General features: G+C 41.9%; 1 protein-coding gene across 2 annotated transcripts in view; it reads left to right on the top strand.

Annotated features, from left to right (window-relative positions):
• Window positions 1–27,338, top strand: part of WASF2 (WASP family member 2) — a 69,722-nt gene that overhangs the window by 26,588 nt on the left and 15,796 nt on the right. For both annotated transcript variants that reach the window (XM_068539256.1, XM_068539257.1), the window contains one exon: window positions 21,560–21,732. In XM_068539256.1, the coding sequence (XP_068395357.1) occupies window positions 21,603–21,732 (130 nt within the window). In that variant the 5' untranslated portion in view covers window positions 21,560–21,602. The remainder of the gene's footprint in view (window positions 1–21,559; window positions 21,733–27,338) is intronic.

Below are 27,338 nucleotides of genomic sequence, written 5' to 3'. Positions count from 1 at the left end.
CTTGGCAGTGAGAGCTCAGAGTCTTAACCACTGGACCACCAAGGAATTCCCTAGAGATTTTTTCTTAGCAGATTCTGTTCGTCCTTCTGTCCACTTCTCCAGTATTTTATGAAGAATTGATGGGTGACCGAGTGCTGCTCAGCACCTCAGGATTTAAGAGATAGTACCTTCCTTCAAAGAGTTCACAGTCTACCCCTGTTACAACTGTAATATGGGATGGATGTCATAATAGAGGAATAATAGAGTGCTATTGAAGCAGCAGAGAGCTTGATTAATTCTTTCTGGGGAACAGGGTCAGGATGGTTTCATGGAAGCAATTACATTTGAACTGGGCAGGGAAGGATTAATAAATTTCAAGAAGCAGGGGGGAAAAAAACTGAAAAAAAGGTATTCCAAGAAGCAGGAAGTATCTTGACTGAAATCACAGGCATGAGTACGATAGTGGATGCAGTGTAGAGCATTGTAAAGGTGTGACCAGAAAGGAGGCTGAAGAAGTATGTTGATGTCAGATAGTCACAGGCCTTAAGTACCACAATATTTGCCCCTCTCTGATTTTTCTGTCTCAGTCTAGTCCTTCTAAAATCTCTAACTCATCTTCAATTCTCAGATGAAAAATTTCAGGTTTGCCTGTGTGTCAGGTGTCAGTGTGGCTGAGATTTGGTCATACTGTTTTAGCTTAGTGCTAAGAGAGACCAATCTTCATCTTGTTCATTGTTGGGAGGCAGCATTCTGAATGACCTCCAGCCATTCTAGGCTTTCAGAGGTTTCTGAAAAATAAAAAGTAGCTCCTTTCTACAAAAAGCGTTGGGGATGCTCAGCCTCATTAGCAGGGAAATGCACATTAAAACTACAGTGATGTACTGTTTTGTGTCTATCAGATGGGCAAAAATTAAAGTCTGACAAAAAATGTCAGCTAGGATATGAAGCAACCAGAACCCAGCAAACAGTAGTGTAAATGGGTACAACTGTTTTGCAAAACGATTTGGCGTTATCTCATGATTGAAGAAGTGCATACCCTCTGACCCAGCAATTCCACTCCTGGATATCTACCCTAAAGAACTCTTGAACATGTGCAGTGGGAGACATGTACAAAAAAGTCCATAGCAACACTGTTGGCATTAGCAAAAACAAACAAAAAATCCAAACTGGGAAAAAATCCCAGTATCCATCAACTCTAGATCGGATAAATAAATCACAGTGTGGCCATACAGTAGAGCACTATGTAACCGTGGAAATGAGTAAATTGCAACTATAGCAACATGAATAAATCTCAACAAATTGTAGAGTGAAAAATTGCAGAATATACATTATGATTAGATCCTATAAAGAAACATGTGAGACTCAAAATATAATGTTTAGAGATAAGATGTGATAAAGTTATCACTATTTGGAGTAGTGTTATCTCATGGTGACCGAGGGAGATGGGTTTGGGGAGAGACATGCAGGGGACTTTAAAGCTAATAGTAATATTTTATATCTATAAATTATAAAGCATTAAGAAAAGTTTGGTGATACCTGCTCTAGTCTAGTGTTCCCCCAGTTCTGCTTTCACACACAAACACATTTTTCAGAATGTAAAAACTGAGATTAAGTAATTTAATTGTTCAAAAGAGAAAGCTTATCAGTGACAACCTGGTCTCAAACGCAGTATAGAGCAATTTCTATCATCTTATGTTGCAACTTTCCCATTGTAGATTCTATCGATCAATTAGAAGTGCTTCCACTTGGATTACTGCCTCAGTCTTTCTCCCCTTCATGTAATACATTCTCCACATTGCTGCCAGAGAGAGCTTTCTAAATGCAAATCCGATCATGTCACTCTCTGGCCTCAATCTTAAATAGTTCCCAGTAGCCTTCAGCACACTCCAAGTGCTATAGTGCAGCATACAAGGCTCTCTGTGCCTGGGCTTCTGTCTGCCTTATTAGCCTCACCACTCGTGACTTCCTGCACTTCAGCCACACCAAGCTATTTGCTGTTCTTGGAACGCTGTTTGCCTCTGCACACATTGCTCCTTCCACCTGAAACTTCTCTTAACGAACCCTTTTTGTCTTTTAAAACACTCTTTTTTTTTTTTTTAATTAATTTGGCCACGCCGAGTCTTAGTTGCGGCACACGGGGTCTTAGTTGCTGCGTGCGGGATCTTCGTTGTGGCATGCGGGATCTTTTAGTTGCGGCATACAAACTCTTAGTTGCGGCATGTGGGATCTAGCTCCCTGACCAGGGATCGACCCCGGGCCCCCTGCATTGGGAGCGTGGAGTCTTAGCCACTGGACCACCGGGGAAGTCCCTAAGGCACTCTTTCTTAATGACCCCTTCCACCCCTGATCTGAGCTGGATGCCTCCATAACACCTTGAATTTAACATTTGTGGTCACATTTATCTCTGAGTATTATTGTTCCCCTTTTTAATTTGTCTCCTTCAGTAGCTTTCGAGCTTTGTGAAAATAGGGGCAGTGTTGAATTCTATCCCCAGTGTGTGGCACAGTGTCTGGTATGTCAGGTTCGTTGAATGAATGAATGAATGAATGAACGAATGAAAGAACAGACGAATAATTGGATATCACTTTATACGAATGCCACATGTAGTTTGAAGTTGTCATTTGTTTGACAAATTCTCACCAGTTCTATCTGTATTTATAAATGCAAGAAGGAAAGGAAAGAAGGGAAAGAAAGAAAGGCAGGCAGGCTGGTGAGTGAGTAGATGAGATGGGGAAGAAGTATTGAGGGGAGGGAAGCTAGGAAAGGTTCAGAGGCTTATTAACATTTTAGGCCAAGTGCCTGGAGATTTTAGTAACAGCCTGGATTTCTTTCAGGCTGTGGACATGTGCTGATTTTCATGACTTACCCTATTCTAACCTTCCTTAGCCTTTTTGAAAATTTCTCTTCTTTGGCTGATAACTGTATCATTCATCTCTCTTTACATTAGGAAGTGAGAGCTTTGAGGTGTGTGACTAGAAGGGAGGTGGCAGATTGCTCATGTTGGTCAGGGTGGCCTTGCTTTTTTTTTTTTTTTTTAAATTTTTGCCTTGGTTTTTAATTTTTAACGTCTCACTCTGTACGATTAGACCCCTGATATTTTCTAGGGCTTGGGGAGTGTATGTAGATCCTGTCTCGTGATCTGGTGAGCTACTAGGAATCTTAGTCTAAAACAGAGTTTAAACTTGGACTGTTCAGATTGGGTTCTCTTCCTTCAGGAAGCAGTGCTATAAGACTGGAGGTCCAGACATTCTCCCCATCCTCACCTTCGTGAGGGCCAAAGCACAGGAGCCACTACCTGTAACTTTATTCACTTGGTAAATACTTATTGAGCATTCTCTCTGTGCCTAGTATGGTGGTAGGCACTAGGATTATAGATGACTGATCACCAGCCTCAAAGGATCCAGTCTCGGGCTTCCCTGGTGGCGCAGAGGTTGAGAATCCGCCTGCCAATGCAGGGGACACGGGTTCGAGCCCTGGTCCGGGAGGATCCCACATGCCGCGGAGCAACTGGACCCGTGCGCCACAACTACTGGGCCTGCGCTCTGGAGCCCGCGAGCCACAACTGCTGAGCCCGTGGGCCACAGCTGCTGGGCCCGCATGCCTGGAGCCTGTGCTCTGCAGCAAGGGAGGCCACCGCAATGAGAGGCCCGCACACCACAACGAGGAGTGGCCCCTGCTCGCCGCAACCAGAGAAAAGCCCGCGCACAGCCAAAAATAAAGACCCAATGCAGCCAAAAATAAAAAATAAATAAAGTAAATAAATTAAAAAAAAAAACCCAGAAAACGCCATAATATTAAAAAAAAAAAAAGAATCCAGTCTCGTGGGAGAGCAGTAAGAAAATCAGTCATTTTAAAGCAGTGTGATGGGATGGGCATGCACAGGATGTTATGAAAGTTTAAAGAGTGTGTGGGGGAGGGGCACCAAGCTCCTTTGGGGCAAGGCATGTCAAGAGATGTTTCACTTGAGCTCAGTTTTGGAAGACCCTACAAGTTGGGGGTTGTGGTAGGTGGTTAGACTTGAGCAAAAGTATGGAGGCAAGAGGGAATGTGATGCAATGGGGAGCCATGGGAAGGTCCCTGGGACTTCAGGGAAGGGTATGTACATATGAAGATGTGACAGGAGATGAGACTGGAGCCAGAGAAAGAGACCATACTGTGAATGACCTTTTCTACTTTCCTAAATAAAAAGGGTTATCAGTAGAAGTGTTTTCATTCATCTAATGTTAGATGTTTACTGTTTCTTTTATTGTTGTCTCTTGAGCAACTGAGTTTTATCTAATGTTTTATTTCTTTGGTTTGTTCTTTTTATGATCCCTGAATTTGGAGCCCTCTTTCCTTTTATTCTTTAGGTTAACTCCACTTTAGTACCATCTAGTCAAACCCCATACTCAGGCATTGTGGAGAGGATGATGCATTGCTTTTAAGGCAGCTTGGAAGGAGGAGAATTTAAATGACCTTCAAAGACTAATGTCAGACCCCCACGTCAATGTCACTGCAATTCATGCATGCATGGAGAGTGGGAAAGGGAACTTAATTATGGAGGAGGGGAATCGTAACCGGCTTGAATGGGTAGTTGAAAGTCCTGCACCCGCCCCTTCGCCTCAAAAAAGGACTTTCTTACATTTGCTGCCAAAGAGGTCATAGGCAGAGCCCACGTAAATACCATCCTCCCTCTGGGGTATGTGAGCCAGTCTTATTCTTTTGCTTTCACAGGTGCAGAATAGGTTCACCAAATAGTATTCTGATCTCCATTGAACAGAATTTGGCATCTTATTGTTCTTTTCCAGAAAATCAATCCCTTTAAAGCATGGAACATGGCAATTTTAGGTCAGCAGGCATTTAAAGACACCTTTTAACTTTCAAGGGCTGGCCTAATAAGATACATTTTGTACAAAAATACCAGTGTTACCAAGGTGAGACTTGAATCATTTAAATCTTGAAAGGGGCTTAGTTTTGGCTGCTAGTACACCTTTTACCTGTGAAATTACTTCTTGTTGTCTTTTAATGGCACTGCCCTTCTGGAGTTCTGTGAGCATCATCAGATATCAGGCTCCATTCCTTCTGCTAACCCTTGGTAACTGTTCAAAATTCATTACAGAGTTTGGAATGAGGGAACCCACAGTGACCCATGTCACTATCCTTTTGGACCATAAAGTAGCCTTCCATAGTTAGCCTGGATGACAGCAGAAGCCAGCCTTAGGTAGTCAGGAACTGCTTCAACTTGGCTACAGTATGAATGACCAAAGGAGTTAGTCATAGTTAGGCTTACCCATTTCATTAATTTGTTTTGAGAAGTCGCATCAGTGAGGGAGAGCTGCACCTTTGGCTCATTAATACAGGGGTCTGAACAGAAAATTTTATTTCAGTGAAATCCTTGAGAGTTGCTGAAAACACATGATGCTTCTTTGTACTTTTTTTTTTCAGCCGCACCTCGCGGCTTGCAGGATCTTAGTTCCCCGACCAGGGATCGAACCCGTGCCCCCTGCATTGGAAGCTTGGATTCTTAACCACTGGACCGCCAGGGAAGTCCCTCTTCGTACTTTAACTATTTATTTATTTGTTTGTTTGTTTGTTTATGGCTGCTCTGGGTCTTTGTTGCTGCACACGGGCTTTCTCTAGTTGTGGCGAGTGGGTGCTACTCTTCGTTGAGGTTCGCGGGCTTCTCATCGCGGTGGCTTCTCTTGTTGCGGAGCACGGGTTCTAGGTGCGTGTGCTCAGTAGTTGTGGCACTTGGGCTTAGTTGCTTCACGACATGTGGGATCTTCCCGGACCAGGGCTCAAACCCATGTCCCCTGCATTGGCAGGTGGATTGTTAACCACTGCGCCACCAGGGAAGTCCCCCTCTTTGTACTTTAAATAGAACTTTTCTACTTTGGAGGGAAAGTGCTGTACAAACATAGCCCCAGTTGTTACTAGTACAACATATATATTCATACAGTTCTTGCTATTTCTAAAGTTTGAAAAAAGTTCTGTGTTAATCTAAATACAATTTTAATTTTTCTAAACACATATTCATATCTTAACACTCATTGATAGATTTTGGTAGGAGGTAGAAAAACAAAGCTCAGTCTTCTTAATTCCTCATCTGTGTAAGCCTTTTGCCTCTGTTTATAGAAATTCTTCAGTGCACAGACCATGGCAGATCCCCTTTTCAAAGCAGTTCATAGAGATTTAGGTACGCAGTTTACTTACTCTTGGTCACCAAGAAGGAGTAAAAATGAAAGAACCAGATGGCTGCTAAGGGAAAATGTTGTAACAGCAAACTTGAGGGGCTAGACCAGAGAGCAAGAGAAGAATACTTGGGGGTAGTCTCAGGGAACTATAATTGCTAGTAACAGAATAGAAATTAGGTAGTGGAAAATGTAGGCTACTATACCAGAGAGATGCTCCTAACAAATTTTGGCTTGGAATTGTCTTTCTAAGTAAAGCTTTTGTAATTATTGGAATGCCACAGAATTCATCTCTTGGCTTTTTGTCCCACGAAGGCATTAGAATTTAAAACAGACTCTTTGACATGATTTATGGTAGACAAGAAATACCAGTTCAGTTAGGGCAGGTGTTATTTAATTACCCTTCTCTCTGGGAGTGGGGCTTTTCCCACTAAAATTGTTTGTGGGTGAAATCACAACAAAGATCCATAAAGTACAGCTTTATATATATATATTTAAAATAGACATCAGTGTCTTGAATTTTTCTAACGTCAAAGGTTAATTTAAAATATTAATGCTGAAAAGATTAATTTAAGATATTAAACCTACTAGGCAAGAATACATGTACATATTGTAATTACTTCCTTTTTACAATTAAATTAATTGGATTATATTTAATGAGCTATTTACATTTAATAATTAAAAAAAGACATCTTTTCAGTATTCCCCATATGCAGAAAGAGATTGGGGGGGGGAGACTCATTTCTGATATAATTATCTTTACTTGGGCTAAAAATGAAAAACAATTGTGCTTTTTAGAAAAATGATCAGAAGAATATTATTTTATTTTATTTTTTTTGGGGGGGGATTTAATTTATTTTTTTATTCAAACAAAGTCACAAAAATTATAATCATCCTCATCAGTTCACTCAGTCCCATGTAATTAACTTTTTTTCATCTTAAGAATATTATTTTAAAATATACATACAGTCATCACCTGTTATCTGCAGTTTCACTTTCCACGGTTTCAGTCACCCGAAGTCAACAGCAGCCCAAAATTATTAAATGGAAAATTACAGAAATAAACAATTCATAAATTTTAAATTGCACACCATTCTGAGTAGCATAATGAAGTCTCACACCATCCTGCTCCATCTTGCCCTGAACATGAATCATCCCTTTGTCCAGCATATCCATGCTGTGTATGCTACCTGCCCGTTAGTCACTTAGCAGCCATCTCGGTTATCGGATCAGTTGTTGAGGTGTCGCAGTGCTTGTGTTCAGGTAATCCTTATTTTACCTAATAATGGCCCCAAAGCGCAAGAGTAGTGATACTGGCAATTCAGATATGCCAAAGAGAGGCCGTAAAGTGCTTCCTTTAAGTGAAAAGGTGAAAGTTCTCGACTTAGCAAGGAAAGAAAAAAAATATCGTGTATATATAGGGTTCAGTACTTTCAGGCATCCTTGGGGGAGTCTTGGAATGTATCACCCTTGGAGAAAGGGGGACTACTGTATACAGTTTAGGAAATACCCATAGGAATGTGTTTTGTGGTTCATTGTAAAAGAAGATGAAAGATTAGGCACTTAAAAAAAAAAAAAGTCCATGATGACAAGATTTCATGAGCTCAACAGTGCACAGAGAATGAAGCTTAGTGACTTTCAGGGACCCCGTAGGTAAAAGTAACCCATCAGAAGTGACAGAACCCCAGATGCCTAGCTGTTTGAAAACAGGAGTTTGTTTGAAAAGCAATAGCATCTGAACATGTTATCTGAGGCTGGCACTTTAAATGAGCCAGTGTTTATGTTGTCTAAAGTGAAAGATGTGAAGCCCCTGAGCAGCTGGCTAAAACTGGGTGTAGAGAGGGAGAAAGCAGTGTGTTATTCTCATTAACACCATTTCAGTTCTAGGGTAAATATGTCAGGAAGGCTTTCTTAGGTTAGCACGTAGTCTTTTTTTCGAGGGGGAAGAAACTGGTCTGTGGTTTGGTGGCACTTGTGTATGAAAATGAGAAATATGGGCATAGTCTTGGTTTGGGTGTTTTGTGAAGAGTCATTGTGGTGTCATGGACACAGATGGACGTGGGTTTAAAAGCTGACTGTGTGACTTTGATAAAGTTACAGAACTGCTTTTAGTTTTTTAGTTCTCTCATCTGTAAAATCAGAATGCTACTACTTAACCTTTCAGAAGTGTTTTAAAGATTAGATTTGTTCAAGAAAATGTGAATGAATACCTGACACATTTTCGGTAGACACTACAGAATACAAAGAAGTTTTAAGAATCCCACCCTTGGCTCCCAATAGCTGCTGCTGTTACTACTGTTTCTGTTAGGTTTAAGGATATTTTGTTTTTCAGTTCCTATATTTAAAGAATTATACACTCCCAAAATCTGTGCTACAATATAGAATGTAGTGACTGCCATAAAAGGTTCAGCATACTTTTTGCCACTTTCAGAGAGGGAGAAATGACTTCAGACAAGAAGAGTCAAGGAAGACTTCTTACAAGTGGTGACATTTGCCTTGGGCCTTTAAGATGAAAGGATTTAAAAAAATTTTTTTTTAATTTTTAAGAAATGCCACAATCCAAATAATAGTACCTTTGAGACTATTTGCTTTCAAAGTACATAAAGTGAAAATATTGAATTGACTCTTGACTATGATTTGGAAGACTGATACCCTTTGTCTTAATCCTTAAAATTGGTATAATGTAAGCAGAGGCCATCCATTTCTTTCTCAGCACTTGTCTTCACACTCCCGGAGAACCTGATTCAGAAGGTAAGAGGCCCACCTACTGCTTGGTTTCCACTGAGACCAAAGAAAAGAGAACCAATTAGGAGAGCCCTTTGTGTAATGCTCAGTGCTGTTTAATTTGACCTGTTCTCCTTAAATTATTTTATTACCACTAGGAGGTAAGTCCAAACAAACTCAGCTTTCCTTTGAATTAGCAATAATGAGAGCTCTCAGTTATTGAGTACCTACTGGGTGCTAGATACCTCTGTAGAAGGCTTACGTATGTTATCTCATTTTATCCTTAGAACCATCCTGTGAGGTAGGTTTTATTTTCCCCATTTTACAGATGAGGCTTAGGGAGATTAACCAGCCCAAAATCATATCTAACTAGTGGCTCAGGGAATCCTTGAGTCTCTTGACTGAACTTGCCTCTGGGTTCACCAAGCTGTATTGATTTTTGAATGTGGTAAGCACCTATATGAGTATTAACTTTAAAAAAGAAAAGAGAAATTGTCTGTCATTATTAATTATGATTATTCAGAAAATTAAATATGTTGTTCAAGGGACTTCCTTGGTGGTCCAGTGGTTAAGATTCTGCGCTCCCAATGCAGGGGGCCTGGGTTCGATCCCTGGTCAGGGAACTAGATCCCGCATGCCGCAACTAAGACCCGGCGCAGCCAAATTTAAAAAAAAAAAAATGTTATTCAAATATGTTATATGCATATGATGATGATATCCTACCTACTTGCAGTGCTTTCTTATTTGTTTGATTTCAGGATACCTGTTATTCCTTTTAAAAGTACTCCATGGTATACACTTATTGAAGATAAATTGAAATTAATCTGACTTTAAGAATTTTACAGTACATCTTTATGATTTGGGACCTTGCAAAACTAGAGTGGAAATCAATTCTGACTTAAACTGGAAGCTTGTGGCTTTAATCGCTGGGAGAAGGGAAATAAGGAGGTGAGCCCCGTGATTACCCTTTCTGTCTAGATGTATATTCTAACCATGGAGCAAGGAGGGGGATCCCAAGCAGAGCACATTAGTCTTACTGAACTGAAGAGACAGAAATTGTAGTTCAAGGGAGGCTGAGGCAACTGGAAGCTGTGAGGTAGAGTTCTGGAAAAGAGGGAGCTATGCAGAAAACTCTAGAGCTCTAGAGCGCAGGCTCAGTAGTTGTGGCACACGGGCTTAGTTGCTCCGTGGCATGTGGGATCTTCCCGGACCAGGGATCGAACCTGTGTCCCCTGCATTGGCAGGCAGATTCTTATCCACTGCGCCACCAGGGAAGCCGGGAAAGAACTTTTAAAGATCATCTTGTTCACCCTCTCATAGTGTAGAAAAAGAAATATTATATTTCATTGATTCTGAGATGTACATTTTCCCTACATTTTAACATTTCTTGAATCATGATGCATTTTAGATTTGATGAAATACCATAAAAGCCCATTAGAATTGTGACTTTCCCGTAAATTCTTAGTGGTAGAATTCAAGACTTCCTAGAAAACTTCCCTTCTTTATTCTTTATATCCAGATCCTGCCCAGTTCAGATCTTTATTCCAGGAAGTCTGTTCAGTTCAAAGTGATCTTTTCATCCTTTCTATTGTCATCATTGCATCATTCGTTTGATAACTGAACTTTTGTTTGCTATGTTGTTACTTAACTGTTTTATCTGTCTCAATTAAATTATAAGCTCTTAGAGTCGGGAGAGATTTTATATTTCTTTGTGTTTTCTAGTGTCTACTTGATAAATATTCATTGATTGATAAGGGTGCTATAATTAGTAATTAGCCATTTATACAACCTGAAGCTTATTAATAGTGTTGTTTAATGGTTAACTATGTGCCAGAACTAAGTGCTAGATAGATGTAGAATTAGTACTTCTATTACTGCTGCTGCTGCTACTACTAATACTACTATTACAGTCACTACTACTATTATTGTAATTATTCTGAGCTAGGTACTATGTTAAGCATTTTATACATGCATCATTTCATTTTTCTTCACAACAGCCTTAAAAACTAAGGATCATTGTACTAATTTTAACAGATTAGGAAAAAGACTAAGAGATTGACTGCTTGCCAAGGTCCCAAAGCTGAAATTTGGCAGTAGTGGGTTGAAATCCACACCTCTTTCTCTAATGTCCATGCTCTTGCTGCTCTACATCACTGCTTATTAGGTTTTGAGGGCTTTGGTAACCTAGTAAACTGAGGGTAGAAAGAAAAGAAATGGGCACTTACTTTTCACTCTGTTCAAGGACTTTTCCTTATAAATCCCATGTTTTGAATGGTGAGTAGACCTTGTGAGAGGAAGTAGATGTACAGCTGCCCTTTGCTGCTCTTAGTTGCTGGCAGCTTGGCTGTTAGTGATAGATGAGTGTGTGACCCTTTTTCAGCAATGAATTCTTGTTACAGCTGGCAGAATAGAATAGTTGATGTGGAATTTCATGGCAGTTTGCTTCATAATTCCACTCCCTGGTGTTCAGATGTAGTTGTGATTGCTAGGTCTCTCTCCTCACTTAAGTTGGTATATTAACAGTCACATCCAAGACTACTGCTTCTGTCTGCTCCATGACCACACGGTGTGTTTGTGTATTGCCCTGAGCTGTCAGCAAAACATTTTGCTGAATTTCCTTTTTTGTTGTTTCTCTATACCTTTTTCCCCCCGGCCTTTCTCATTTGTGTAAAACTGGTTTCTTTTTTGGCCTTTTTATCCCAGAGACGGAGTAGTTACTGCAGAGAGAAGCTTGAAATATGAAGAGAAGTATCATAGAGACTAACACGCATAGTTAGAGAGCTAGCAGGTTGAAATGAGACTTACTCAGTGCCTGACGTGCTGTTTGGCCCTGATTATCTCCTTCCTCCCTCATTTTCAAACTTGCCTCTGTATCTTATCCACCGGTGGGTGCTCCAGTGCCTTGTCTGTAGGGAGCTTAACCCAGTGCAGTAGACTACTTGCAAGAACCAGGAAAGAAAGGTTACAACCTAGCCCCATTTTCTCCATCCCTGGGTAAGGTAGTAAACTGGGATTAGACACTTCCATAAAAACCCACTGTGTGGGGCTTCCCTGGTGGCGCAGTGGTTAAGAATCTGCCTGCCAATGCAGGGGACACGGGTTCAAGCCCTGGTCCGGGAAGATCCCACATGCCGCGGAGCAACTAAGCCCGTGCGCCACAACTACTGAGCCTGTGTTCTAGAGCCTGTGAGCCACAACTACTGAGCCCATGTGCCACAACTACTGAAGCCCGCATGCCTAGAGCCCACGCACCGCAACGAAGAGTAGCCCCCGCTCACCACAACTAGAGAAAGCCCGCACACAGCAACAAAGACCCAACGCAGCCAAAAATAAATAAATAAAATAAATTAAAAAAACAACAACAAAAAAACCCCACTGTGTGTTCCCATACGGTAGCACATGTCCAGGTTAGGCTTCCTCCCAGCTACTCAAGCGCATGTACTTGGAGAGGAATGCATTTTGTATCTATCCTCATCTCAAATTTTTGGCCACTACCAACTGGTGATCACGCTTTTCTGTTATTGTCTATAAATAAGGGAAGCTCTTAAAAATAAGACTTTATTAGGGCTTGTGTGAGCTATTGACACATTTCTAATAATCTTGTGAGCTGATTTGTTGAGGGTTTTTTTTGGGGGGTTGAGATTTGATACTTTGTTTTGTTTTGTGAGTTAGTATTTTTTTTTAATATTTATTTATTTATTTGGCAGTGCCAGGTCTTAGTTGCGGCATGCAGGATCTTTAGTTGCAGCATGAGAACTCTTAGTTGCAGCATGTGGGATCTAGTTCCCTGACCAGGGATCGAACCCAGGTCCCCTGCATTGGGAGCATGGAGTCTTAGCCACTGGACCACCAGGGAAGTCCCTCCTTCACCTATTTCTTTCTTCCCCCCTCCCCTCTGGCAACCACCTGTTTGTTCTCTGTATCTGTAATTGTTTCTGTTACTTTTTTTTTTTTTGGCCCCGCCATGCAGCTTGTGGGAACTTGGTTTCCCGACCAGGGATTGAACCTGGGTCACAGCAGTGAAAGCACCGAATCCTAACCACAGACCACCGGGGAACTCCCTGTTTCTGTTACATTTGTTCATTTGTTTTTTAGATTCCATATATAAGTAAAATCATACAGTATTTGTCTGACTTATTGCACTTAGCATAATACCCTCTAGGTCCATCCATGTTGTTGCAAAGGCAAGATTTCATTCTTTTTTTTTTTCTTTTTTTTTTTTAATTTTTTTAATTTTATTTTTGGCTGCATCAGGTCAAGCATGCAGAATCTTTTCATTGGGGCGCGCCGGCTTCTCTCTAGTTGTGGCGCAGGCGCTCAGTAGTTGTGGCATGTGGGCTCTGTAGTTTCAGCATGCAGGCTCTCTAGTTGTGGCTCAATTGTTCCGTAGTTGCAGCGTGGGCTTAGTTGCCCTACAGCATGTGGGATCTTAGTTCCCTGACCAGGGATCGAACCTGCGTCCCCTGCATTGGAAGGCAGATTCTTAACCACTGGACCACCGGGGAAGTCCCATATCACATCTTCTTTATCTGTTCATCTATTGATGGGCACTTGGGTTGCTTCCATATCTTGGCTATTGTAAATAATGCTGCAATGAACTTAGAGGTGCAGATATCTTTTTCTTTTTTTATATAAATTTATTTATTTATTTGTTTTTATTTTTGACTGTGTTGGGTCTTCGTTGCTGTGCATGGGCTTTCTCTAGTTGTGGCGAGAAGGGGCTACTCTTCATTGCGGTGCACGGACTTCTCATTGTTGTGGCTTCTCTTGTTGCAGAGCACGGGCTCTAGGTGCGCAGGCTTCAGTAATTGTGGGACGCAGGCTCAGTAGTCGTGGCTCGCGGGCTCTAGAGCGCAGGCTCAGTAGTTGTGGCACATGGGCTTAGTTGCTCCGCAGCATGTGGGATCTTCCCAGGCCAGGGCTCGAACCCGTGTCCCCTGCATTGGCAGGCAGATTCTTAACCACTGCACCACCAGGGAAGCCCCAGATATCTTTTCGAATTAGTGGGGGTTTTTTTCCCCTTTGGATAAATACTCAGGAGTGGAATTGCTGGATCAAAAGTAAGCCCTTTTAGATGGATAGTTTGGAGTATTTCAAACCATTCCATTTTTAAAAATTTTTTAATTTATTTTTTTATTTTTGGCTGCGTTGGGTCTTCCTTGCTGTACAAGGGCTTTCTCTAGTTGCGGCGAGCGGGGGCTACTCTTCGTTGCGATGTGCTGGCTTCTCATTGTGGTGGCTTATCTTGTTGCGGAACATGGGCTCTAGGCGCGCAGGCTTCAGTAGCTGTGGCGCACAGGGTTAGTTGCTCCGCAGCATGTGGGATCTTCCCGGACCAGAGCTCGAACCCGTGTCCCCTGCATTGGCAGGCGGATTCTTAACCACTGCGCCACCAGGGAAGTCCCCTAGACCATTCCATTTTGGTGAATTAGGTATTGCTAGAAATTGGCATTAGGTTGGGAAAGTAAAATGAACTTTGTGTCTGTTACTGAAAGTTATCAGTGATAACATTGTAGACCCTGTGTAATTGGGGTCTTAGAACAGGGAACTTGGGCAAAGGTGGAGATCCAGGAAATATTTTACGTTAATAAATCGTTTCTTTGGAGCTCAGAATACTTTGCAAACAAAATCTCAGTTTCGTATAGCACCTCTCAAGCATTTTTTTTAGTGCAGCTCACAGCCGAACTAGAAAGGTGAATTAAAAGTTTTTCCCCAATTGCTAGTCATCATTAGACTAAGAACTAGAATCCAGGTTTCCAACTCACAGTTTAAGTGTGTTTTCTTTTGGACAACCAGACGGATCCTACTAAAAAGAGAGCCTAATTTTGGCCATTTAAAAGGCAGTTTTCGGGCTTCGCTGGTGGCACAGTGATTAAGAATCCGCCTGCCAATGCCGGGGACACGGGTTCAAGCCGTGGTCCGGGAAGACGCCGCGGAGCAACTAAGCCTGTGCACCACGACTACTGAGCCTGCGTGCCACAACTACTGAAGCCGGCGCGCCTAAAGCCTGTACTCCGCAACAAGAGAAGCCACAGCAATGAGAAGCCTGCGCATCGCAATGGAGAGTAGCCCCACTCGCTGCAACTAGAGAAAGCCCGCGCGCAGCAACGAAGACCCAGCGCAGCCAAAAATAAATAAATAAATTTAAAAATAAAAGGAGTTTTCTATGGAATAGTTGATACTAGAAGAAACTAATTTTGAAGTAAAAGTTATCCCCCAATTTTAGCTTTAAGAGCAAAGCTATGGTTAGAGCCTGAAGAGTAATAAAAGTAAGAACAAAAGGTGGTATTGCTCCCAAAAGATAACAGAAAGTTATGGAATTACCAGATGTGAATGGTCCTTGATATACAGTGTGTTCAAGGAGTAAGATACTGTAGTTTGGAAGTCCTGTTTCCCTGGGCTGCTTTCCCAAAACCAAATTAGGACAAGAAGGAGCTTTACATTTATTGAATGTAGGTCCATAGCTGGTGTCATTCCTTTATGAAATTGGAAATTTCTCCTGGTTTTAGATCACAAGTAAGCTTTTTTTCTTGGTTCTCCCAGTCAGATAGTTTCTTTGTCCACCCTAGGAGTTCCATTTGTCTTGCTAGCTCTTTTGAACATTACTCTAGTGACCTAAACTGATTTGTCAGTAACTTCTTATGTTTGGAGAGAGTCTGGTTATATTTGTAGGTTTAGCCCCACCCTGTATTTCAATAGGAAGTGGGTAGGTGCTTAAGTCTATAATGAGGCATTCCTCCTTCTGATTGTTGCATGATAGTGAGGACTGCTATATGCAACAGTAAATTCATACTTCTTTAAACATTTTAACAGACAGACTTAGATTACAGTAAACCTGTGTGTTGTGTATTATTTTGAAGTCAAATGATTATTTGACTTTTCAGTTGAGATTCTTGAACCGCTGTGTAATATACATTCTTTAACATAAAGAAATTTATCTCTTGAAAGAGGAAACTGGCCTACAAAGCAAAGCTCTTCTCATATGCCCCCATCCAAAGTGCTGTTAACTATAGAACAGTGGGAAATGCTGAAGTGAAAGCAGAAGTCCTAATTGCCACACATACAATATCCCCACATGTTCTCCTCCCCTGCTACTGCTGATCAGCATTTTGGGGGTATGTTTCAAAGAGGAACTGCCTTGAGAAGCATTTCTGTTGTTACGGTTTTTGCTGTAGCTCAGATATACTTGCTTTTGGATGTGGCCATAGAAATCTGCAGGTGTTATCAGTGACCGTGGCTCTAAATGAAGCATTGTTTATTTATTTATAATAAATAGCTAGTAGTACATATCATTGCCAGAATGAGCAGTCATCTGTTTTCTGTCCTGGTAATAATAGGAATTCAGAGTGTAGGGTACAGATGAGTGCATCCTGCCTCTCACATGCAGCCTTCCTTTATTACCTTCTTCCACCCTCCCAATCCCTACCTCTCACCTACTTCACCCCACTCCTGCTACAGGCTGTTGGGAACAGAGTTGAGAGTTCAGAGTGTAGGGCACATGTCAAAGTATCCTTTTGCCTTTACACTGACCAAATGTGATATATAAATATTTCATGATAACTTCAAATATAAAGACTTGTAGAATCTTACTGTTATGAAGGGACCTCAAAGAACACCTCATCCAGTTTCCAATTCAAAGCATGAATCCCATAATGGTACTGGCAGTCTAGACTGGTCAGTGTACTCCAGGCCATAGCTAGGAGGGGATGCCTGAAGTCTTTTATTTATTCTCAGACTCATTCTCAAGTTTCTTAGGCTGAAAATAGCCAGGGGTAAAGATGGGGGTTGCTGCTGAGTCTGGCTGGATATCTGGAACTGGTCCAAAGCCAGTTTTTCCTTTGGACTTCTTTGGGTAGCCAACTCCCAGATGGGCTTGGGAGGCTCCCAGAGTGTAAATAACTTAACCCCAGGGCTCTGTCTGGAATGTCCTTTTTACCATTCTGGATCCTAGCCATCCTGGTAACTAGATGAATCTAGATCTGGCAAAGGGTTTGATTCATGGTCATGATCCGCCCTTCTCTACAGTCCCTAGACCTCCCTCTGGTCTTGTGTTCAGAATGCAGGTGGCTGTTGGCCAAGTGAAGAGGTTATGGCAGCTTAGGTAGAAGCAAATCCAGGAATTTTAGAACTTCTTAAAGATCATCTAGCTTAGTCTCTTTATTTTGCAGATGAGGAAACTGAAGCCCAGAGTGAGAATTATATCATCTTTGATTTAAAAGGCATTGTAGAAGTCATCCAGTCTGATCTCTCAACATCATCTTCTTACAGTCTAAGAATCTCTCCCCCAACATGCCCAGTAGCTGGGGTATCCAGAGGATGATACTGGGGAACTTATAACTTCTGAAGAGAACCCATTCTAATATAGAACAGCTCTAATTAAAAGGAACTAACTTAATTGAAATCTACTTCCCTGTAACTTTTATCTTCTCAGTGGTTCTAATTTAATTCCTCTCCTATGTAACATCCCCCAAGGTAAGACCTTCTCAGACTCCCAAGTTAGCAAATATCACTGTAGCATATAATTTCCCTAATCAAAATAAAGTATAACTGAAAAAGAACTTTACTGATTCTGTAAAGACAGGGCATTCCACTTTCATGTGTCCAAACTTCTTTTTCCAGCCAAGAACGACTACTTTCTTGGTTTTCTTCACTTTCTTTTCATTACTGGCACTAACATTTAGCTCTTTTCATAATACTTTTATTTTTTTTAAATTTTTTATAAAAGTCAGGACCTCAGTTCCCCCGCCAGGGATCGAAACCAGGCCACAGCAGTGACAGTGCCAAATCCTAACCACTAGGCCACCAGGGAACTCCCTCATAATACTTTTAATAAAGAAACATCATTTTATCACTTTGTGAGTATAACTGTACAAAGCTGTCAGGAGAGAGCTACAGATAGGCCTGAAGGGTTGGACTCACCCCTGCAGCCTGTCTGTGGCTTCTCAGTTCATATTTGCTAGCTGTAGTGGGCCTCTCCATTTCTATTGTCTGCTTCTCAGCCTGGGAAGAGTTTCCCAACTGGTCTTCTTACCTCCAGTCTTCTCCTGCCCAAATACAGCTTCCTACTTCGGTTAGAATGATTTATCTAAAAATGCAGATTTGCCCATGTCACTTCCTTAATTTAGTGGTTCGTCAACACCCAGTGCTCCACAAATTTTCCACTAAATGACTACTGATGATAGATGAGCTTTTCTCAACTGCATTCCCATAAGAAAATTAAACCCTAGTGTTATTAGGCATCCATTGTATATAATGTATTAACTTTTTTCCAGTGCATCTGAAGTGGTCCTAGTTGTTTACACTCTTGAAGAGAATTGAGAAAATAGTCACTCAAATTCTTTTCTTTGTTCTGTGGTTCAGATGAGGAACCCAGTATAAAAGAGCAGAGGAGAGAGAGAATGTATGTTCTTCAAGAGGTCCAGAAGCATGGCTGGGAGCAATCTCCAGAAAAAAACCCCACAAATTTCATTGAAGTCTAGGGTTTCAACTTTATTATTATTTTTTAAAATACACACACACACTTATTTATTTATTTATTATAAATTTATTTATTTATTTTTGGCTGCTTTGGGTCTTTGTTACTGCATGCGGGTTTTCTCTAGTTGTGGCGAGCGGGGGCTACCCTTCCTTGCGGTGCACGGGCTTCTCATTGTGGTGGCTTCTTTTGTTGCAGAACACGGGCTCTAGGTGCGCAGGCTTCAGTAGTTGTGGCTCGCGGGCTCCAGAGCGCAGGCTCAGTAGTTGTGGTGCACGGGCTTAGTTGCTCCACGGCATGTGGGATCTTCCCAGACAAGGGCTTGAACCCGTGTCCCCTGCATTGGCAGGCGGATTCTTAACCACTGCGCCATCAGGGGAGCCCCTAGGGTTTCATCTTTAAATTTATGTGAATATTGTATTCTACTACATAATATGTCCATTGTTAAAAGTGTTTTAAAATATTTGTCAATGAATAAAATTGATTTTACAGGAGGATTTGCCTGAGGTCCATGGAACTAAAAGTAACTACCTTTCTTCTTAGCCCTGTAGTGGACATTTTATACATGTTACCTTATTTAATGTCTCTAGGAAAATTGCCCAAGATAACACAGCTAGTAAGGTGTCAAGACTCAGGGCAAGGGAAGTATGTCTCAACTCCACAACTTGAAGCTGAGTTGAGTCAAGAGCCTTGGAAGTCTTTGCCCCATTTCTAAGTTTATCTTCACTGGAATAGAGGGTTTTATTTTTCTTGGTCAAATTAGTATTGTGGTTCAGATCATGCGTAATTCCATACTTCTTTGGCATAATACAACTAACCTTGATTATCCAAAAGAAAAATGAGCAGTGATGCAGGTAATTCCATATAATAGGGAATCTTGTCTTTCTCTGGTGGCTCTGAAACATATAAAATGACTTTTTTTTTAGTAGCAGATTCACTTTTCTAATTGTTTTGTCTTGATAGATATTGACATATTGTAATTTCTTGAGTACTCTAGCTGGTTGTGGGAGCTGGCTTTTTTTGGCAAGAGGTAGCTATCTTGCTATTGAAAACTTGGTTCCCCCACCCCAGAAGACATAGAGTTGACTCCATTTGTGTCCACTTACCCAAGGTACTTGGGAAAGCATAAATGCTAAAGTACCAAGGTGTCAGAGTGGCTTCCCCAGCTCCACCTCCAATCTGACATTTACCTAGCCATCTGGAATCCAGTTTCCATTAGGTGTCCAAAGAGAATGTCTGGAATGCCCTGTCAGTGGCCATTCAGTGCAGAATTTCAAGGGGATCTGGCTCCTGTAGCTCCTCTAAGAAGCTAGAACAAGTTCTGAAATGATTGCTAATGGAGGGAGCCATAATGGCTATTTCCACTCATCTCTGGCTGTACCCCTGAATTTCTGGTTCTTCCTAAAAGCTTGAAGTTTGGGAGTCTAAGGGCATCCAGAGGATGCAGAGTCCTGTGAGGTTCTTTTATTTGTAACACCTTGCCTCCTTTGCTGTTCTAAACTCTCTTTTCAGTATGAGTTAATAAAGCTTGCATGTTAGTACCCAGTACCCTTTAGATTATGTAAAAGAGGAGAAGAGGTAGACTGGGAGGGAAAGTCCAGAGTTTGGATTAGAAAACCTGTTTAGTCAAAGGGGAACTTAGCTGAGGAACAGAATGAAAATGATTTCCTTAGACAGTAGACAAACATTCAGGAAACACCTCTGCACCCCAAAGATAGGAACAGCTGCCACACAGTGACTATTAAAGGGAGGTTCTAAGTTATGAGCAAACAGCTGATTCTCTTGGTTCTTAGGCTGTTGCTGTTGGTGACAGGAAATCTTGTTCCCCAAGCTGCTGGCTTCCTGTTTTATTTTTACTCTTAGCAGATCAGAATGTCCATAACAAGGAGCAGTCTGTTCCAAAGGGTTCTACTCCCTCTTTGAGCCTGAAGGGCTTTTTTTTTTTTTCTTTTGGTCAGACAATATGTTGGTTCACTTTTAAGATCTATGATGTTTAGCTTGGTTTAAGCATTTCGTATTCACAGTCAACTTTTTTGGTGATGAGCTGGTGTTTTGAGATTTGATGTAAGTAAACCTCTGTGGGTTGTTTTTTTGTTTTTTGTTTTTTTAAAGAGGAATTTGCAATCTTGGGGACTTGGGTATGTTACCTTTATGCTTTACCATTTACTTTGCCATCTTCCCTAGCACAAAAACCATTAGGCTGTTTTAAATTTCTTTAGTTTCACAAGATAGGGAAACAGTTCCAGCCCGATGTGCCTTGGCTGTAGTCATATCCATTTTGTTGGATAAAATACCTCCTCCTGTCCTTGTAAAGCTAGGAATTTGGTAATCTAACTCTAAAACAATAGCTCAGCATGAACCTAAAGTGCTGGGGGATTTCCTAGGGAAAGGGGCTCAGCCGACAGGATAAGAAACAGTAACTGGAAGGTTTCCGGATCTGCTCCACTTCCTGCTGTCTCAAGAGCCTTTTGGCCCAGGTGTGTTGAACCGGATGGGAGAGAGAAAGGGAGCTGTGGGTAGAAGAGAAAGGACTAGGGAATCTTACAGCACAGGGTGCTTGGCATCATGTTTGATATATTGAACGTGTAAAATTTTCCTTCATATTCTTTCATTCTGTCAATTTACAGACTAAACTTTGGTAGTGTTAATAGATACTGGCAGTATTTAGCTGTACATTAACAGTCCTCCATCAGGGAAGGACTGGAGAAGTTATGTCCTGTTGCAGAGCAGTAGAATCACTATTGGCAACTTAATTTCATTGTGGAGACTGTCAGATGACAAAAGCTCTTTTTTGATTCTTATAATTGATTATCTGGAATGTGATCTGTTCTGGTTGTGGACCCCCCAAGGTTAGGATCTATACCATCCAGGACCTGCTGAATGGGCTGTTTTCTTACCATGCGTCCCTGCCTCTGCAGACTCTTGTTAGTTGGAGCATAGTTGTTATTTTAAGGTTTTTAGGTTTTTATGCTGCCTGTGTACCCTCAGTCAGCAGACACCAGTTCAGAATTTCTAAACTTATCCAGCAAGCCTCTAATGGCAAACCTTTAAAAGGGGTGGTAGGGGTAAGGGAGGGCTTAAAACAGAAAAAAGACAGAAGATTTTTAAAGCTGTTCAGATCAGAGCAAAACAAAAGGAAAAAAGACTCACACAGCCCTGGTGTGCCTGGAATTTGTGGTTGAGTAATACTTTCCTGTTATTTCTTTTTTAGGTTGTTTTTCATCATTCAGAACGTTGCCTGAAGCAGGTCCACCATGCCGTTAGTAACGAGGAACATCGAGCCAAGGCACCTGTGCCGTCAGACGTTGCCTAGCGTTAGAAGCGAGCTGGAATGCATGACCAACATCACCCTGGCAAATGTCATCCGACAGCTGGGCAGCCTGAGTGAGTGCCGCAGAGAGCCTGTGCTTTGCCCTCAGGGGTCGTTGGTGCTCTTTATTTTGTTTCCTTCTCCTCCGTGTTCCTATTTCTCCCCCATCTGCCTTCCCTAGGTAGTGCGAAAATTTATCCCACTCCCACCCCCTCCCCAAAGAGAGGCTCCTTTTTGGTACAGATTCTTCCCCTCAACCCTTTCTTCATCTACTACCACCCTCTAGGTTCCCTCCCCCTCCCCCTCCACCTGCTTCAAAAGAAATCTGTGGGAAGGGTGGCAGGAAGGGCTGCAGCAGAAACTGCAGATGGAATGACAGAGCAGAATTCTCTGTGTGTAAAGTGGGAGGTTCACAGAACAGTATCTTGGGTTGGGGAATGTGCCTGTAATTGCACAAAGCTATTCGATGTAGCCTGACTTTGTTGAAGCCTCAAATGTGCCAATAGTCTTTATCTACCCAACAGCCTCCCCCCGCCCCCCCCGCTTTTCTTCCCAAAGAGAAGTAAAGCAAACATGAATTCAGAGAGATTCTGGCTGACTTGTCTGCCTTGGTACACATTTAATTGTGCTGCAAGCCCCCAGGTCCAAGTTCAGGGTACAAATTACTTCTGTAGTCTCTGGGGTATTGGGAGTTTTGCAAGCTGTGTGAACACAGTGACACAAATTGTAGCTGGAGCCATTCTTCTCTAGGAGGAAGATGGGGGTTAACCCAGTCTGTTTTGGAGCTGAGGGAAAGCCAGCTCAACTGTAATTTTTTTTTTTTAATTGATAAGAATGAATAAGACTGCCTTGGGTGGGGTACATGCATGGGTTTGGATTTCATTCTGAATTAAGTTGACTTTGTTTGCTTGGAGCTGAGATATGAGAAGGGCAGATGCTTGGATAGGCTCTGCATTTGTCTAGTGCCATTCCAGCTCCCATAAGAACCTCTGTCAAAATGCCATTTTAGTGATCTTCCTTAGCAAAAGCATCTTGGTGTGAATTATTTCAGACATTCACCTCTCCTATCGCATCACTGCCCTTAGTGAAAACAGTGGAATATCAAGAAAGCCTGCATCCCCCCAGATAGTAATAGGCCCTGCCTTGAAAATAGGTGCCTGAGGAGACAGAGGTCTGTGACCATATGATGTATGGGGTCTGAGATTCCTAAGCCATCACCTAGCTCAGAGGCCATCTCAGTTGATCCAGGGCTTAGGGAAACCTGGATGGGGCGTCAAGAAAGAAATGAAACCCCGCCAGTGTCTGTCTTACACAAAGGAACATTGACAGCAGTGCAACAGCAGTACGGCTGACAAGGAAGCACATGAAGGCTGCAGAGAGCCTCACTGCTTCTTAAAAGCATCATTTCTGCTTCTGTCACCCTGAGAAGGCCAAATGGGTGGAAGTCAGTCACACACTGGTTCCTTTTCTATAGGACAAAGGACATCTAGCTAATGATGCTTCTTATTCTCACTCAGCAGGAGTTATGCTCTCTCTCAGGTGTTTTTCCAGGGTAGTGTTGCTGGATGCCATTGCTCACTCTCCCACTTGTGATCAGAGCATTCCTATCTTGAGGAAGCTGATCTGAGGGCCAGGGTTGGCTTGTGCCTGTGGAAACAAGATTTCCTCAGGTTGTAGAGCTAGCTGACCCTTTATTCATCCAGTAAACATGTATTGAACATATTTTATGTGCCAGATGCTGAGAGGATACAGCAATAGTAAGAAATGGTCTCTGCCTTCCAGGAGCTCATACTCTACCAGAGGAGAAAGGAATAAATAATTCTTAAGGGGAGAATGGGGAGAGGATGAGAAGGGAACTCACGTTTGTTGATTGCCTACTTTAAGCCGGGTTTTAATAGGATCTTCACATAGATTATCTCATTTAATCCTCTTAATAATCCTATGACGTTAGATGTTGGCATTGCCATTTTTCAGATGAAGAAATGAAGGCTCAGAAAAGTAAGGTAACTTGCCTGAAGACACAGCAGTCAGAGGCAAAGTCAGACTTCCTAAGAATTTCTCAGTTCTGTCTCCTGTCTCTCTGTCTCTACCAACACTGCCCTGGTTTAGTACGACTTTAACTCTCACCTAAACTGTTGTCCTAGCCTCCCTCTGGCCTCCCTTTCTCTGAGCAACCCCCTTAAATCTATAAACCTAAAAATTGTATAAAATCTTATAAATCTTAAACCTATACTCTTGCCAGAGTGGTCTGCCCAAAACTAAAATCTTACTTTTTACTTTTATAATTCTGAATTGTTTGAATTTTTTAAAGTTAAGTCTGTGTTAACTTTTGCAGTTTAAAAAGTGTTTTTAAAATAAGAGTATAAATGTTAGCTATGTATTTATCTCTGCTTTTCCTCACTATGGAATTATTTAAGTTCCTTGGCCTGGCATTCAAGACTTTTAAGACCTGCCTTTCTTTTCAGCCTCATTTTCTGTAATCTATCTTCTCCCATTTTACAGTCTTTTTAAGGGATTCTTTTAAAATTAAAAAGGGAAAAAAATAAGGGAGAAAAACTGAATTACCAACTACTCGTAGCTTCTGAGACAGACCATATTCTCTCATACTTCAGCGCGGTGGCTTTGTTGTTCCCACTGCCTGGAGAGCCCTTGCCATCCTTGTAGCTGATCTTCAAGGCCCACCCAGCTCAGGGATCTCCTCCTCCAGGTTGGACTGAGTACCCCTCTGAGATCCTATTACATGCCTGTATTATTACCCACCACATTATATTGAAATTTATCTCCTATATTAAATTGAAAGTTCTTTGGAGGCAGAAATCATGTGTTGTTTGTCCTTGAACCCCAGTGTCTGTCTTGTATAGTACCTGGCACCCAGTAGGAGCTCAGTAAATACTTGTTGAATGATTCATGCATGTACTCTTTCCATGCTTCCATGCTGTTGGTGCACAGAGAATACAGGGAAGGAAGGAATATTTCCTATGGGGAATGGGAACATAGCGGGAATAGGGAGAGTCAAGGAAAGCTTCACAGAAGAGGTTACATTTGAACCGAGCCTTGAAAGAGGACTAGGATTTCATCTAGTAGAGAGAGGTGCAGGAATGGGCTCATATGTGCTTCAGGCTCATGACCTTGACCTCATGTATTGTACTCTAGCCGGAAGTGCTTGGTCTAGTAGGGAAAGTCTGATTATGGAATGAATAAAGCACAAAACTAAGATTTCACAGCCATGAATTGCTCCCTGATAGCATATCCAGGATTCTCATTTTCCCTCAGTGCAGTGAGATTGGCATTTCACATATTAGGTTGCCATATCTTAGGAAATGTGGGCCCAGCCAGCCAGCCAGCACTTCTGAATCAGTATCCTGACCACCTAGGAAAAGGAAACCCCCTCTTGGGTCATTAAGATTTGTTATGGGACTTCCCTGGTGGTCCAGTGGCTAAGACTCCACACTCCCAGGGCAGGGGGCCCGGGTTCTATCCCTGGTCAGGGAACTAGATCCCACATGTTGCAACTAAAGATTCCACATGCCACAACTAAAAGATCCCGCATGCCGCAACTAAGACCCAGCGCAGCCAAATAAAATAAATAAATAAATTTTTAAAAAGATATGTTGTGATATTGGGTTTTCTGAGTACAGTGGGTCCATGCCATTGGGGGGCTCCAAGACTCCCACTCAAATTCAAACAAGAGCAGCTTCATATTTTTAAAAATCAGTTTTACTTGTTCCATTTCCACATAAGATTTCATTTGAAAGGCTGTACTGCTAAGAGAAAAAAAAAAAGTTGAAGACTGCTTCTGGAATCTTTTGCAAAATGGGTAGATGTCTATTATGAATGTCCTGATGTGATAGTGGATCTATCTTGGTAATCTGAATAAGTGAAATTTAACTCTGAACAAGGCACTTTGGTTTTCTCCTTTATAAGTATCACACTTCTGTTTTCAGAGGTTGGAGTACTTTTTAGTACTGAAAGAACAGGGCTATCACATTACTGACTGGAATTATATTTTAAATTTCCTCTGAGCATAAAACTTAGGATACTTAGATAGTCATACTCTTAAAAGTCATCTGGGACTTCCCTGGTGGCGCAGTGGTTAAGAATCCGCCTGCCAATACAGGGAACGTGGGTTGGATCCCTGGTCCGGGAAGATCCCACATGCCACGGAGCAACTAAGCCCGTGCGCCACAACTACTGAGCCTGCACTCTAGAGCCCGCAAGCCACAACTCCTGAGCCCGCGTGCCACAATTACTGAAGCCCGCATGCCTAGAGCCTGTGCTCCGCAACAAGAGAAGCCACCGCAATGAGAAGCCCGTGCACCGCAACAAAGAGTAGCCCCCCTGCTCACTGCAACTAGAGAAAGCCTGCGTGCAGCAAATAAAGACCCAACGCGGCCAAAAAAAAAAAAGTCATCTGATATGGTTGAGCAATATAAGGAGGAGTCTCATTATAACAATTTACAGGGACTTCCCTGGTGGCACAGTGGTTAAGAATCTGCCTGCCAGTGCAGGGGACGTGGGTTCGAGCCCCAGTCCGGGAAAATCCCACATGCCACGGAGCAACTAAACCTGTGCACCACAACTACTGAGCCTGCACTATAGAGCCAACGAGCCACAACTACTGAAGCCTGTGTGCCTGGAGCCTGTGCTCTGCAACAAGAGAAGCCACCGCAATGAGAGGCCCGTGCACTGCACCGCAACAAAGAGTAGCCCCCACTTGCCGCAACTAGAGAAAACCTGCACACAGTGATGACCCAACACAGCCAAAAATAAATTAATTAATTTAAAAAAAGAGTTTACATTTTTGGCTCGTTTAATCCTGTGACAACTTGGTGAGATAGATATAGTTGTCCCCATTTCGCAGATGAGGAAACTGAGGCTGGGAGAATTTGACTTGCTGAAAAGTACACAGGTGTAGATAGAAAGAACTGAGACTTAAATTCAGACTTTCTGGTTTGAAGTCTACTGCTTCTTCCATGTCTCATCTTGCAGTTCTAAGTATACCTAGGGCCTGACGTGACGTAATGTGACAGCGGGGAAGCCTTCACTCCACCTCGCTCCCCCTTCAAATAGAATTCTCAATGTTACCATTTTTATATGGTGGGGTTCTTTGTATGATTTCATCTTAAACCATTGTGCCACACTGATCTCTACTCCCACTATCACTGCTCCCTTCACTGAGGAGCAGGAAATCCTGCGTACTCTCGTGGTGACCTAAGGGTAAATTGATTTAGGGTTTTCTTTTCCTCCAGAACAGCTGGATGGTTAACAGATATTTTTGAGCCTGGTTTATTTTCCATGCTTAATGTGTGTTTCTCTGTTACAGTCTTCCGATCACAGTTATTCGTTACCTAGGCAAGCATGATGCAATATGGTTTTTGGTTTTTGGGTGTTTTTTTTTGAGATATGGTTGATTTACAATATTATATAAGTGTCAGGTGTACAACATAGTGGTTCAAAATTTTTAAAGGTTATACTCCATTTATAGTTATTATAAAATATTGGCTCTATTCTCTATGCTGTACCATATATCCTTGTAGCCTGTTTATTTTATACACAGTAGTTTGTACCTCTTAATCCCCTACCCTGTCTTGGCCCCTCCCCCCTTCCCTCTCCCCACTGGTAACCCCTAGTTTGTTCTCTATATCTGTGAGTCAGTACAGTATCATTCTTGTAGGACTTA

Source organism: Eschrichtius robustus, chromosome 3, assembly GCF_028021215.1.
Source record: "Eschrichtius robustus isolate mEscRob2 chromosome 3, mEscRob2.pri, whole genome shotgun sequence".
Taxonomy (NCBI): Eukaryota; Metazoa; Chordata; class Mammalia; order Artiodactyla; family Eschrichtiidae; genus Eschrichtius; species Eschrichtius robustus.
This window is presented reverse-complemented; position numbering and strand designations above follow the sequence as displayed.